Source organism: Myripristis murdjan, chromosome 7 (assembly GCF_902150065.1).
Source record: "Myripristis murdjan chromosome 7, fMyrMur1.1, whole genome shotgun sequence".
Lineage (NCBI taxonomy): Eukaryota > Metazoa > Chordata > Actinopteri > Holocentriformes > Holocentridae > Myripristis > Myripristis murdjan.
The window spans coordinates 32,525,127-32,539,518 of record NC_043986.1 but is presented as its reverse complement, the minus strand read 5'-3'; the positions used below and the strand labels follow the sequence as shown (position 1 = coordinate 32,539,518).

At 38.5% G+C, this 14,392-nt stretch overlaps 1 protein-coding gene across 1 annotated transcript in view; it reads right to left on the bottom strand.

Annotated features, from left to right (window-relative positions):
• The window catches only part of nphp4 (nephronophthisis 4), a 235,828-nt gene that overhangs the window by 177,130 nt on the left and 44,306 nt on the right, over positions 1 to 14,392 (bottom strand). The window contains exons 5-6 of the mRNA XM_030054965.1: positions 14,211 to 14,360; positions 4,572 to 4,708 (exon numbers count right to left, since the gene is read on the bottom strand). Of these exons, the coding sequence (XP_029910825.1) occupies positions 4,572 to 4,708; positions 14,211 to 14,360 (287 nt within the window). The remainder of the gene's footprint in view (positions 1 to 4,571; positions 4,709 to 14,210; positions 14,361 to 14,392) is intronic.

The following is a 14,392-nucleotide window of genomic DNA, read 5'->3' as shown; positions in this document are numbered from 1 at the left end:
GAGCACCTTAGGCAATTATGTCTTGCCCTTACAAAAAGCACATAAGTATCCTGGGCAACCTGGTGGCTCTTCAGGCTTTAACACATAACATATGACAACAACATCCTAGATTTGAATCAGCCTGGGACATTTATCTTGGGTCATTTCCCTGTCTCTTTCCATTTTCCTGTCTGTCTCAAGTGTACTGTCCAGTAAAGCAGAAATGTCATAAAGATATGCCTTGAGATTCTTCACTCTTCCATCCCAATCACACTCAGGGAAAATTTACAATGTAAGCCCATCCAGAAGCCAGGGGAAAGCCACCTGCAGTGCATGAAAGAACACTTTTAAGCAGTTCCTCCATCTTATGGATTCTTGCTGTAAACCTTATCAAGTGGATAGAGTATGGGGCCCATACATATTCCCTGTTTAAAGCACTTATGTGTAGATTTTTTATATCATTCTCAAGTCTATTTTAATAGCATAGTATGACTTTAGAAAAATTAGACCATCTTGGTTTATGCTTTGAGATGCTGTCTGTGTGTATATTTTGTTGTTGTAAAGAATGATTTGGTGCAAAATATGGACTGACTTTTGGCAAAGGGATCACCAAAAGGGAAAGAGCTCACTTTGAAATGCCCTTCTCGGTCATCAGGGAGTGCGATTATCTTCAGCACCAAATCACATCCATGCTGATATTCTACATAACAGCACTCCCCCCAGTGTGATATTGCTTAATTATGCTGTTTCATACGATGATTGTGTATGCATTTGTTTATTGAAGCAGGATAGATTTCCTACATATATACTAATGTTTCAATTGATGGTGTCACAAATTACTGATTTCCCCCAGATAATGTCTATGTATCCAACTGCCTAACTTTGTGCTTGACTGGACAATCAATCTTGAAGAAGACCTCTTGGTCGAAACATTGATTCATTAAATGATGGAATTTGACTGTGTGTGTGTGGCTATTCTACTCTTTTTGATTGAGGACACTGTCATGCCAGGGCCTTTTTACTGGTGTGAGTTTACCATTGCCACATGCAGATTAGCTGCCACAGTTACAAACATAAAAACAGTGATACAAACTCTGAGCAAGCAAGCACTGACTCAATACATGGTGAGAGAGAGCACCATTTCATTGGCACTGGGCTAATTTAAAAGATAATAGGCATAATAGGGCTGTTTTCAGTCTAGGCTTTATTTTTCTAGTTATTGCCATCATGATGATTGATTGTGTTGAATCTTTCAGCACTCTCTTCACTTTACAGCTTTATGCTCCTCAACAGTGCACCCAAAGTGTGATTTCAGTGCAGTAACACCGCACTGAATACTGCAAGCATCACTTAAAGGGATAGACTATGCAGTTTGAAATGGGAGGGCACAACACTTTGTTTACTAATGTTAAGGATGAAGCTGAGGAAGGATAAAACACCTTAGGTTCAAGCAAAGACTAATAAACCATAGAATTAAGGTAACACTCAACACATTTTGAAAAATTTGACATTATTTCACTTCTTCCCTCATTGTTCTATAGGACAGTAGTGGTATTATCTTCCTCTCATTATTACTGAGTGCTGGATACTGGCTGGATGCTCCAAATGCTAACTGTTAGCCTCCTGCCATTGAGCTGGACTTCCGCCCAGCTAACACCCTGAAAAATAATTGCCTCACATGAAAAAATATCAAATCTTTCAAAATGGGTGAACTATCCCTTTAATATGAGGGGAAAGACGACAGTCTGACTGACTGATCGACCGACTGACCTGAAATTGGCTCCCGCTGAACATGTCGGGGGGGTGGAATAACTCACCTCATTACACAAGCTGATTCCAACTACATTATTCATTTTGCAGCATGACACTCTCAAATCACCTCTTATGCACACATTTGTCTTCTCTGTGCCATCCACGGAGGGGGTTAATAAGTGGTTCGTCGTCTTTGAGGCAGAGAAAACATTACCACAGCCAGACTCAGGAGGTCGCCTGGTTACAGCTTTAATAAACTCAATCAATCCCCTGAGTTTAAGTTAGACGACCCAGCCCAGTAGTATCAAAGAGCAGTGGGACACAGATAAGCAGTTACAGCGACGCCATATCAACTCTCATACCTTCTGCAGAAAAATCTTGCACAGGCTGAAGTGACTAGAGAGAGCCCATGCAATACCACTGTACAAATAATTGCCAGCACCTGTCAAATATGGTTAACCGTTTGGGTCTCCTTAGACGAGAAAAGGAGAAAGAATAGATAAGCTCCATTTAGTTTGGGAGGCAGTGTGCCTTAAGTTGCAGTGGCAGCTGTAAAGGAGCTTGTGCTTGCAGACTGGGCCGAAGTAACGGAAAGTGAGATAAAGGAAAATATCAGGCTGGGGAAAATAATCTTGGCAGAGGTGTGTCAAAGCGATCATTGCCAAGGATGGCCTGCTGCTTGGCCATCTATAGTTTGAAGAGTAAAGCAAACAACTGCCTCAAAGGGGATGAAACGCTATCAGGATTGTGTCTTAAGTGTAAAGTGATCCCAAAAAACAAAACAAAACTACTCTGTCATCACTGCCTAGCATTAGACTGTATATCACAAAAGTGTGCAGTGATTTTTTTTTCTTAAGAATCATGAATCATGCCAACACTGGATATTAAATTGGATAAATATGTAAAAAGATATCAAAGACAGTAAAAACTAATTTAAATATTTTTCAAATAGAGATACTATATTCCTAAAAAATCTGCACAACTATACATTCCTGCAATGATTTTCCCATATATCTTACTGCATCACAGTGTGGAGTCAAGCCTGTAATGCTATTAAACCATTTGCATAGTTGTATAACCAAGCCTTAAGAATAATAAATTAAAAACTACCTATGCAATGGCACCACTGTCATATATTAAAATACTATAATTTATTTATTTGAAAGTTTCACAGTTTTCTTGCTTGAAACCTGTTTTTAAAAGCGTAAAATGTCTAGCTTCACATATATTAAGTAAATTAATCAGTAGGTAGAATAGTAACAGGATCACATAGTAGACAGTGCAGCTCATCTCATCTGTGGAATTTATTGCCAATGGAGATAAAATTAAGTAAGGATATGAAACACTAACTCACAGGCCAAATGATGCTGAAACAAAAGCAGAACTTTATAAAGTTTTAGAAGTGCATACACTTTGCATTGCTTGGTTCTCAATGTTTTTTGCAAATTGTGTAAAAAATGTTTGCTTCCTGTGTCTTTAAGAGTAAGGAATGAATGAATTTAATGTTTAAGTAAATGCATACAAGGCTAAATATTTAACAGCTGTGTATTTTTCTATATTATGATCTATAAATATTTGTGTGTGTGTGTGTGCGCGCACACATGCATATTAAGAGTGGGAATTACCGGTTAACTTGTGATATGATACTATCACAATATTTTACCAAAGCTAACGATGGTATCACGATACAGACGATTTTGCAATGTATTGTAAAATAATCAGCTATGGCAAATCACAATATCTAGAGCTGAAGAGGATAAAATACCCTGGAAAAGGAAAAATAATAAATAATATTTTTTAAAATAATTTTTAAATTTTTAAATAAGCAGGAATCAATCATTTTTTTCAGTGTTTTAATCTGCACATCTGCACACAGACATAGGGTTAGGGTCAAATGTGCATCGTGCATAACTGACTTGAAACTCAAATATCCAAACTTGGTAAGTGTATCAATAACATCTCACAAGAGGAAGCATTACGATACACTGCATTATTGATTCATTATGTGTCTATTAGCCTATGATTTGGTTTGTATTGCAGTTTTTGGGTCACTTTTTGGGCTTGGTTTGTTTTGTACATCAGAGACAAAACTACCATTTCTAATGTTCTCTGTATTTTGTCTTGCAAAAATAGCTTTTTTAACTGAGAGATTTGGGATAATAATATGACCCCAACAAATCTACTTAAACTATTTCAAACAAACATAAAAATACTTTCAGTAAACTGATTAATTCATCAGCTCAGTGTGTGGTCAGACAGCTCTCATACAGTGGCTGTGCTCATAATTCTGCACTTTGTAGGGTCTATTGGGTATTGAATAGTTCGTTTTTTTACGGTTCTGTTTTGCACCCTTAGTGTCTATGTGCTGGAATATTTATTTTGCCATGTTATTCTACCATTCCACTCTTTTTTAATGCGCTTTCTTAAAAGTTCAACTGAGAATGGGGGTTGAAATCTTGCACTAACAATCTCTACATGGAGAACATCAGCTACATCCACCAAAATAATGTTGCTGCACAAACCTATTCTGTCCCTATTCAAATAAAAAATAAAATAAAAAAAAATTCTACATATAAACTAGACAATTTGGTACCTCATGTATATGTATGCCTTTCTATTTCCTAAAATATCCACCTCTTTTTACCACAAAATGCTCACATTTCAGACCCCCGTGTGAGAAGTATGGATCAGGAATGCACTTGCAAAAGCCTAGGCGTGGCTCGGAGGCCTTGCCTTTCCTTGTGATGCAGATCTCTCACAGCGGGCTCTGTCATCGTGCCACAGGTTTTATCTCAGTGGGCTGTCGGGATTGTCAGTCAGTTATGGGAGCCCAGCCTTACCGTGTTGTGGCAGTCAGCATTGATCAGCTGCAGTAGCTGGCTCTCAAACTTCTCCAGGGACGGCTGGAGGGAGACGGTCAGTCTGTCCAGGGTGTAGGGCAGCATATTGAGCAGCTGAGGCCTCAACAGCGCATCTCCTGGAGACAAAATCAACACAACATCAAATTAAAGAGAAAAAAAACAGGGTTCCTGCTGAAGCCCCTGTAAAATATAAAATTCCATTACTTTTTGGAACTAAGTTGGAACGCTCCCATGACCTAAAATCGGATTCCCCCTGGTTTGTTAATGTTGTTCTTTCAGCTCGGAGAAGTTCTAAAGGGGTAAACAGTCTGCTTCCACAACTATTGGGATTGCTGAGGAGAAAAACAGCTGAAAACTGCCGTCTAATGCGATGAATGTGTGAAACAAGTTGAAAAATACATGCTGGTTTATTACCATGAAGTGACCCAATTGTAAAATTCCCTTACTTCCCTAAAGATTCTATCATGATATTCCAGAAAAGACATGGCCAGGATGAGTCCTGAAAAACAGGTAAAGACAAAAATGCACTTTTTGATATGTAACAGTGCAGTTGTTTTATTTCGCTGTATCTGTGTGTGTGTGTGTGTGTGTGTGTGTGTGTGTGTGTGTGTGTGTGTGTGTGTGTGTGTAGCAAACCACTCACTCCTGCTGTAGTAAGCTTAATGTAACATTGCTTCACACCGCACACAGCAGATTCTTATTTACCTTGAAATATGAGCTGAATTTCTCAACATTTCGATATCAGTAAGACAACAGTGTTGACTCAGTGCCAAAGGGCTAGTTTCCCAAAACACTCACTGTTTCACACTGCTACATCAGTTTTACTCATGCCACATCAGCATGTTTACCTCACCCTGGACTCCACAGGCAAGACAAATTCCATCAGTCAACTGGAGAATTATTGGCAAGTTTTTTGTAAATGAGCAAAAGTGATTTCATAAAATAATACACATAATGATTCTAATTTCCTGCTCAAACATTTAAAGAAACCACTTAATTTCACATTAATATGCACCTGAACTCTGACAAGCATCACTGGAACTGTGATTGGAATTGTTGTGTTCCGATGAAACCAAATTGAACTTTTTGGCGACAAAAATGAAAAGCACCTTCTAGCCACTAAAAAAAAAAAAAAAAAAAGTGGTGGCTCATTGTTGCTTTGAGCTGTTCTACTGCTCGTTGCTCAGGGGCTTTTGTTTCTTGTTAAGATTGATGGCATGATGAATTCCACCAAGTGCCACGATATTTTAGCCCCAAAACTGTTTTTCCTCTGCCAGGAGGCTGTGACTCGGCTATAAATGGACTTTTCAACAAGACAATGACTCCGAACATATATCAAAATCAACACAAATGGTTTTGCGAACACAGCATCAATGTTTTGCAGTGACATCTCAGTCTCCACTCTTGAAACCTACTGAAAAGCTGTGGTCTGAATTGAAGAGGGCAGAGCACAAGAGCCAATCTAAGACTATGAAAGATCCCAAAATTTTCTGCATGGAGGAGCAATCAAAAATCTGTCCAAAAGTGTTTCCCAACCTCGTCAGACATTATAGGAAGAGGCTCAGTGTTGTTTTCTTCTCCGTGAGGCTTCACCAAATATTAATTGTACAAGTGCCAAGAGTTTGAAACTTTTTTGCAGGAAAAAAAAATGAAATATTCAATGAAAGTTTTTTGTGTTTGAAAAATGATTGCAATAAACTATATATCTGAGCCCAAATATGACTCATGTACTGTATGTATGTTCTTTTTGGCAGATATTTTTGCTCAATTTCATGAAGGGTGCCAATAATTCTCGAGCTGATTGTTCTGTAGCTGGAGAGTGTATTCAATTCTTTGTTTTATAATTCTAAACAGGCAAACCTACCTTTTAAAAGGACCACAAAACAGTACTGCTCCAATAATTACACAGTGGCCAAAATTTACTAAAGACTTAAATGAGCATAAAAACCTTTTGTGTGTGCAAAGCCAACACAACCCCTGACTGTCAAAATGCTCATCTTAATGCTCAACACTGAAAATATTTTAGAACCCTCTATTGTTTTCAGCAAATCTCGGCCAGAATGAGTAACAAATAAAAACAGCTAATACCAACATTTGTGTATCACCAGTTGAAAAAAAAAAAAAAATTATACTGAAGTGAAGCTATCATTATTTCTCTGGTTCTCTTGACAAAATGCAAATGTCTTGCTCAAACTATTCATTTTAATATTTTTAACCCTCACACAAAAGATTGATGCTCCATCAAACATTCATTTTCATATTCAATAATCAATAATCAACTTTCACACGGCTTCCTTTAAGAGTTGGATGGCTTCAAATGTTTAGTGGACCAACCCTAGCTCATTTTCATCATGAATGTTTTTAAACAGAATTTGTGCCACTCAGAGTTACAGTGAGACACAGCAAGTCAATCCGAATCTTTGCTCCACTGATTTATGGTGCACTGCCCAAAGCCTTTCACTGAAATATTTATAAGACAGGGGGAGATACAAGCACTTGTGTCAAACAACCCAAAAAACAGTTTCCATTTAGATACTTGCCGTAAATTAAATCAGAATCGATTCAGAGAGTACCCCTGCCAGCGGATGAAGCGGGATGGCCTGTGAAGCGGGGCCCACTGAAAGCCCACAATCAAACCCTTTCAGACACAACAGAGAGAAAATAGCCAGTGTGATTGTAATCTCTTATAGAGTAATGCAGCTATCAAGCGTTTCATTGCGGCCCTTGTCTCTGGAGCAGAGTTGGTCTGCTCTGAATGCAGTGTGAATATCAAGCCAGTGACTGTGGTCTTAAAAGGCAGCTTAGGTCTCTGCTGCTCACAGCCCCAGAACATGAAGAGGATTAGCCCGCTACCGTACCTCCCACTGACTCCCAATGATTATGGCTCTGCTCTGTCAGACTTCATTACATCCCCCTTAGAAACTTACTTCCTAAGTACTGCAGACATTTCAACTTCTGATACACCTAAGCCCCTCCCCAAAAAGGCCAACCAATATTGAACGCCCTGTATATTTTTAATTTGAACAACTAGGGAGAGAAAAGTGAGTATCATGGTGATCCGTCTTCTATAAGAAATACCTCATCATGTTGTGTCCCAGAAAAAGTGTATAGTGAAGCAAGTCTAATTAAAGGGATAGTTCACTTATTTTGAATAGTGTAATATTATTTCACTTCCCCCGTAGCTTTTCTGTAGCACAGTAGTGGTGCTATCTTCCTCTCATTGTTACTGAGTGCTGGATACTGGCTGGATGCTCCAAATGCTAACTGTTAGCCTCCTGCCATTGAGGTGGACTTCCCCCCAGCTAACATTCTCAAAAATAATCACCTCAGTCTACTCACAGAAAGTTTGACATCACCTTACCAGTGTTCTTTTCCCAATCTAAAATGTACATATAATTACTGAGTACACACCAACAACAGTGTTGCTCAAATTACTGTTTAAAAATATATTTCTCCTATTATCAACCTCCGGAGAGATCCAGTACTTAAGCTTTGAACACATGTATGCATGTTGGAGGGAAAAATAACATGTAAAAGATAGCCGACAATAAGGTTGTGGCTAGGGATGGGCGGGGTTAACCGGGTACCCGACTATCCGAGGGGAGAATTTGCTACTCGGTTACAAATTACTACTCGGTTATCCGCGGCATATAAAAGTGCCCAGTCCAGCTTAGGATCAAACTACATTTATACAACAGGTAGATCCGACCGAGCAATCTGATTGGTCAATCAGACGTTTAGAATGTGCTCAAATGAGCAATTGAGTACGGCTAGCCGTGCTTAAATGGAAAAAAAAAAAAACCTAATCACTGAACATATTACTCCTCCCGCAATATTAGCTATTTCCTGAGTCTGTGTGGTTTCCATGGCAACGCAAAACGTTTCACTGAAACCCGCATCAAAAGCCGCTGTCAGCTTTGTTCGCCTGCATATTGGACCGTTTGGTTGTCAATTTTGATTTGTTTGGCGACCTAAGTTTGGATAAACGGCTGAGCGAGGAAGAAAAGACAGAAGAGAAAAAGGAGAGATACGCGAGAGTGACGAGTGAAGAGCTGGATCAGCTGGAGAGGTCAGGAAATGAAGCCGGTACGGCCCGGTCAACGTCTTGGGCCGTCAAATGTCTACAAGACTACCTGACAAACACCGGGCAAACAGCTGATTTCTCACCTGTAAAGAAAGAAGAGCTAAACCAGATCCTCCGTGAATTTTATGGAGCTTTAATTTCTAGGCTATAATAGAGAATGAAATGCGGAGTCAGCACCACGGACAGTAGGCTACCTGTAAGATTTTCCACGGAGATGTGCGGCTATAACTTTTTTCTTGTTATTAATGTGCTAATGTAATCAGTTATTAATCAGCCTACTAATCGTTATTAATTTGTTTAGTCTTTATGAGTTGCCAAGACCATTGATTTAATTAATTTGTCAATTCGTTTGCATCTGTACACTGACGTGAACATTTAATAAATCGACACATCTGAGAAAACTGTCGTCTTTATTTCAGAGGTAAATTGATAACAGCCTGAAAAGGTAATTAGCAAAAGCCTCCGAAAGGTGGGGTTGAAATTATATAACTCTGTTCAGCCTTAATGTGACTGCTTACTGTTACTTTTGCTGCTTAGCCACATTAATCGGAGCTGACGTTAAATTGGAGTAACGCAGCCCCAGCTGAAATAAAACATCGGCCGGTGAGTTTATGAAAAGACAGATGTTTGTTGTGGTGCTGACACTGGAAAGCAGTAGCCTGTATTTAAATATAACTGTTAATATAAGTTGGTTGTAGATAAAGATCAGCTGTGTCGCTGTCACGGCACCTGTTAGATTAAAAATGACTGAGAAGTCGGCAGAAGTAGGCTATAACTATCGGTCCATGAAAAAAAAAAAATTCCAGCGGATATTCTATAGTAACAACATGATTGAGCTAGCAAATAAATAATTTAGTCTAACATCTAGATAGATATACATTTTCAATTTTCAGAGAGAGGGTACCTACTTAGCTATGCGCATCCACACCGAAGACTACTTATTCCGTCAGCTTCGTGAACACTGGTTGAGACCGATTTATTTAATAAATGGATTCAACCACGCACACCAGGGAGCATTTATACATGTTTATTTTATTTAGCCTACTCGGACATGGATAAAACATGAAAGCAGTCTACCACCAAGATAACAATGACTGTGAAAAAAGTTTTCTCCTCGATTAAACAGGGGTATATTGATGCGCTGTATATGAACGATTTTATGTGTCCCCATTTAACCTAATTACTCGGGTACTCGAGTAGGCCCAGGCTAGGTTACTCGGTTATAAAATTAATCTAAATGCGCATCCCTAGTTGTGGCACACACATTTCACATTTCAGACAACTCTCAGCTACCATTGTAACTGAGGAGCAGCACAGAGAGCTTATACTGCACAAGAAAGTAGTTCTACTGTTGATATTTTTTATTTCCTTATTTGCGAAAATGGTCAACATTTGTTATACTATTTCAGGCTTTAAAATTCTGCTGCTGCTGCTGACACCATCAAACTCAAACTATGTCTATTTAACAATCTGAGTGGATTTGAGTGATTTTTTTTTCTTTAATATTAACCGGGGGGAAGTCCACGTCAATAGCAGGAGGCTAACAGGTAGCATTTGGTGCATCCAGCACTAAGTAATGATGATAGGAACATAGCACCATTACTGCTCTACATTATAACTAGAGGGGATGTGATATCATATCAGATTTTACAAAATGGCTGCACTATCCCTTTAAAGTTTACCCTTATATTATGTTTTTCAAAGTCTCCACGAAGGCTAAAAAAAGAGCATGTCTTTGTACAGAATCACCCAAAATACATCAAAGGTAGCATGTCTGAAGGCATGTGCAGTGATAAAACAGTTTGATCAAGCTGACATAAAAGATCACAGCAACTGGGTCTCCATTCAAGGATTTCTGTGTATTGTCACATAAAGAATTATGATCCGTGAATAGAAATGGCAGACATGGATAAAGTTCCCTCGGTATTTGAAATACTTTAACACACTGCTTCAGGCAGAATTACTTTTTCTCACCAAAGAAGTGAGGCAATAAATGGTGACAGAAACATGTGGTATTTGTTGAATAATTGACACAACACAATGACTTCCCCTTTTTCTCGTGGATGTGTTTTATTCAGACATGCAGTAGCTCTATCCCACATTCAGCAAACCCAGTCATTTAGTTCAGTCTTTCTGTTGGAAATGCATCTAACTTGGGTTTTACTTTTTGCAACATTTTGAAAAATTTGCTGTGGATTCAAATTTGCTGGACATTTGGACCAAGACAAAAAAGGTGCATTAGTAGTATCTGTAGTATTAGAATTGGTGTCGATCCAGCTCCCCAGTATTTGTACTCGGATCAGCAACTGAAGGTGCCCTGATGGTGATACTTTAATGAGCTGCACTTTGGCGAAATAAAATACTTTTCAGGACTGAGGAAAAATATCTGCAGTGAGGCGACTCTTTGATCTCAGTGAAGCAAAGTGCCATCTGTGCCAAGTTAAGGTGTCTGCCAGTGTTGAGAGAGGAGGAGAGCGGAAGCAGCCAAGCATGAGCGACTGCAAGCCAGAAGAGACAGAATAACACTGACATGAAGCGTTTCTGCCTTCCACAGTAAAAAAAAAAAAAAATTGTCTATGACAAACTAAAAAATATTTTAATTGTCTAGATTCACCCTATAGATATTCACTTAGTTTGATCATCAACATGAACTTTATTCTGATAGTTTGATGACAAGAGTGGTATTTTCTTTTATTTTTACAGCTCAGCATTTTTTTCTTAAAAGGACCTTACAAGTGACTCTGAATGTTTTTGCAAATCATGCAAGCATATTAATGATCTCACAACTTAAAATCAAAATCCCTCAATTTTCAAATTTGAATTTTTGTTCTGCTTCTGCAGCAAACAAAGTTGTCCACATTCATAAACCATGGAACTGATGATTGGCTTTGGAAAGCCAATGTTTCTCCACGGACTATTTGCCAGGGCGGAGGAAGCGTTTCATTCCGCCTAATTTCAAGTCATCAAAACACAACAGTGCTGCTGCTTTTAGGAAAACTAATGTGAACGACTTTATTACAGTGATGTGTGAGTACTGGTGTGAAGAAAGTTTGAAGTCTCTGAAAGTTCATTTTCATATCGTGGTGGAATGAATGGAAACCGATGGCTGGATAAAAGGGAGGAAAAATAATTCTAAAATATGACTGCTTGTTCAGGGAAAAGATTAGCTGAAACATCAAGAATAAAAATGTTGTAGATATTATGCTAAACATGCAAAATTACAGATATGGTCATTTGAGCTATAAATTTTATGATACATGGCAGCAGAATATTTATGAAATGTACCTGTCCCTATCAAATAAACCTTAAATAAATAAATAAATAAATACTCCGGTTAGCTTGACATTGGTAGGTGAGCCAACATAAAATTGTTAGTAGCAGTTGTAGTTTGTTTATTTATTTGATGGATAATAGCTATACAATTTTCAATGCATATTGTTCCTTGTTTTATAATATACACATATTGGGCAGTATGACTGTTAATTGGGTTAGCTGTGTGGTTAAATGAGTGGTTCTTCTGGTATGCAGATAAATCAATGGGCCACCAGAATGCCCATAAAGGTACATTTTAAATCCTTATAAAATATCGGCCTACTATAAGAAATCAGGAGGGAAAACAGCATATAAAATAAATTCCCTTGGATACTGTCGCTTTCAATTAACACACAAATGAATGCAGCTGATTCCCTTACATGTTTACATTAGCAAACCCATTCTAATTTGTTTTCAATTGCAAGATGAGCAGTGCCGCAAAGCCAAGCAGAAGAAGAGAGGATTAGCTCCAGACTGCACTATGGGATTTTTCAATAGCCCCTGAGGTGATGTTGCCTCTCAGTTAGACACTCCTATCAATGTGGGATGGCATATTGCATTACATTTCAAAATCCCACAAGCAAAACCTTGCCTTGTATGTTGCACAATATTAAGAAAAACACACATACACACTCAACCCAGACCTATCTGTGCATTAAATTAAAACAAAATCAAAATCAAAGGATGTTTAACAGTGAAGTGAACTGTCTTTTCACCCACATAACAACACATTTAGAAAGACTGCACTGCATAAATAGATGCACACAGTCAGTAGGCAAGGGGCTGCTAAGTGGAAAGGGTCAGAGGAAATATGTGAGTGTCAAGCATTAAAAAATGCTCTTGTCTGGTCCAGAAGGCAACCATTGTGATCCACATTATCCATGTTTGTCACAACAAAAGAAATTCTGCAAGATAGAGGAATAGGAGCTATAACGTGTAGGCCATGCACATAATCTCATAACTGCCTAAAAACATCTTAATGCTAAGCCAATTGACCTAGATTATACTTGTGGGATGATGCTTTCAGTAAATGCTGTTTCATCTTTGCTTGTATTATTGTTGTCATTGTCTGTAATTTTTTAAAAAAATTTATTTATTTTACCTTTTGTCATTTTTCTTTATCCTTATTTAGTGGTGCAGTCTTCTGTTTCCCACTGACGCTCACACACTTTTCCATCTGCATATCTCATATCTCATATTGTTAGATGTTTATATTTTTTACCGTATATAGTCTTTATTGTATATATTTCTGCATTCATTCTATTTAATTTTATTTTATGTTTCTATTGATGCTACTGTAACATAAGAATTCCCCAGTTTGGGATCAATAAAGTAAATCTATCTATCTATCTATCTATCTATTGCATCCATCTATTCATCAACCGACTGAGGAGAGCATGATTGATGAACACAGGCGTTCTTTTCCAGCCCTTGCCTGCCTCACATTCAGTTTCACACATTCACACCTAGGAGTTATACAGACCTTCTACTGTGGTAAATCAATAAAAGAAATCCACTGAGATAATAGGGTGTTAAATATCATATTTATGAGCATCTTAAAGGGATAGTTCACCCATTTTTTGTTCTGTAAGACAGTGGTGGTGCTATCTTCCTCTCGTGCTGGATACTGGCTGGATACTCCAAATGCTAACTGTTAGCCTCCTGTCATTGAGGTGGACTTCCCCCCAGCTAACATTCTTAAAAATTAGTGCCTTCCGGTAGAACTGTGGTCTACGCTCTCTGTGCTGGTCATCGGTTACAAGGGTGGCTGGCAGGTGCCTGAAAAATAGGCCAATGAGTAACACAGGAAGTGCAGAAGCTACCTCATCTTTCTGGATCTTGATAACAGGAAAAATACAGTTATGAACAGTAATTTGAGCAAAATCATTGCCTGTGTGCACTCTGTGATCCTGTGTGCATTTTAGTTTCAGATAGCAACACTTGTAAAGTGACGTTAAACATTCTTTGAGTGGATAAGGTATTAATTTGAAGAATGTTAACCAGGGGGAAGTCACTTCAATGGCAGGAGGCTAACAGTTAGAGTTTGGAGCATCCAGCCAAGTATCCAGCTCTCAGTAACAATGAGAGGAAGCACCACTCTACTGTCCCTTTAACACTTGTTAAAAGTGAGAATGTTACTCTCTCTTTCTGCTTTGTCACAGCCAGACTGGGATTTGAACAGATGCCTAGACCAAGGCTTAGTGGCTATAACGTATTTTTACCTGTTGGAGAAGCAGCCAGCCCAGGAATGTTTTCATCCCCAGACACGAGGACGTTCTCTGGAAGGAGATGCATCATTGAAACCAGTGCAGGGTGGCCTTTTATCACACAGTCCAAATGAGCTCCATCAATCGTCTTCAGGACGCTGTCATCTACAAAAAATAAAGCACGGCATACTGCATTA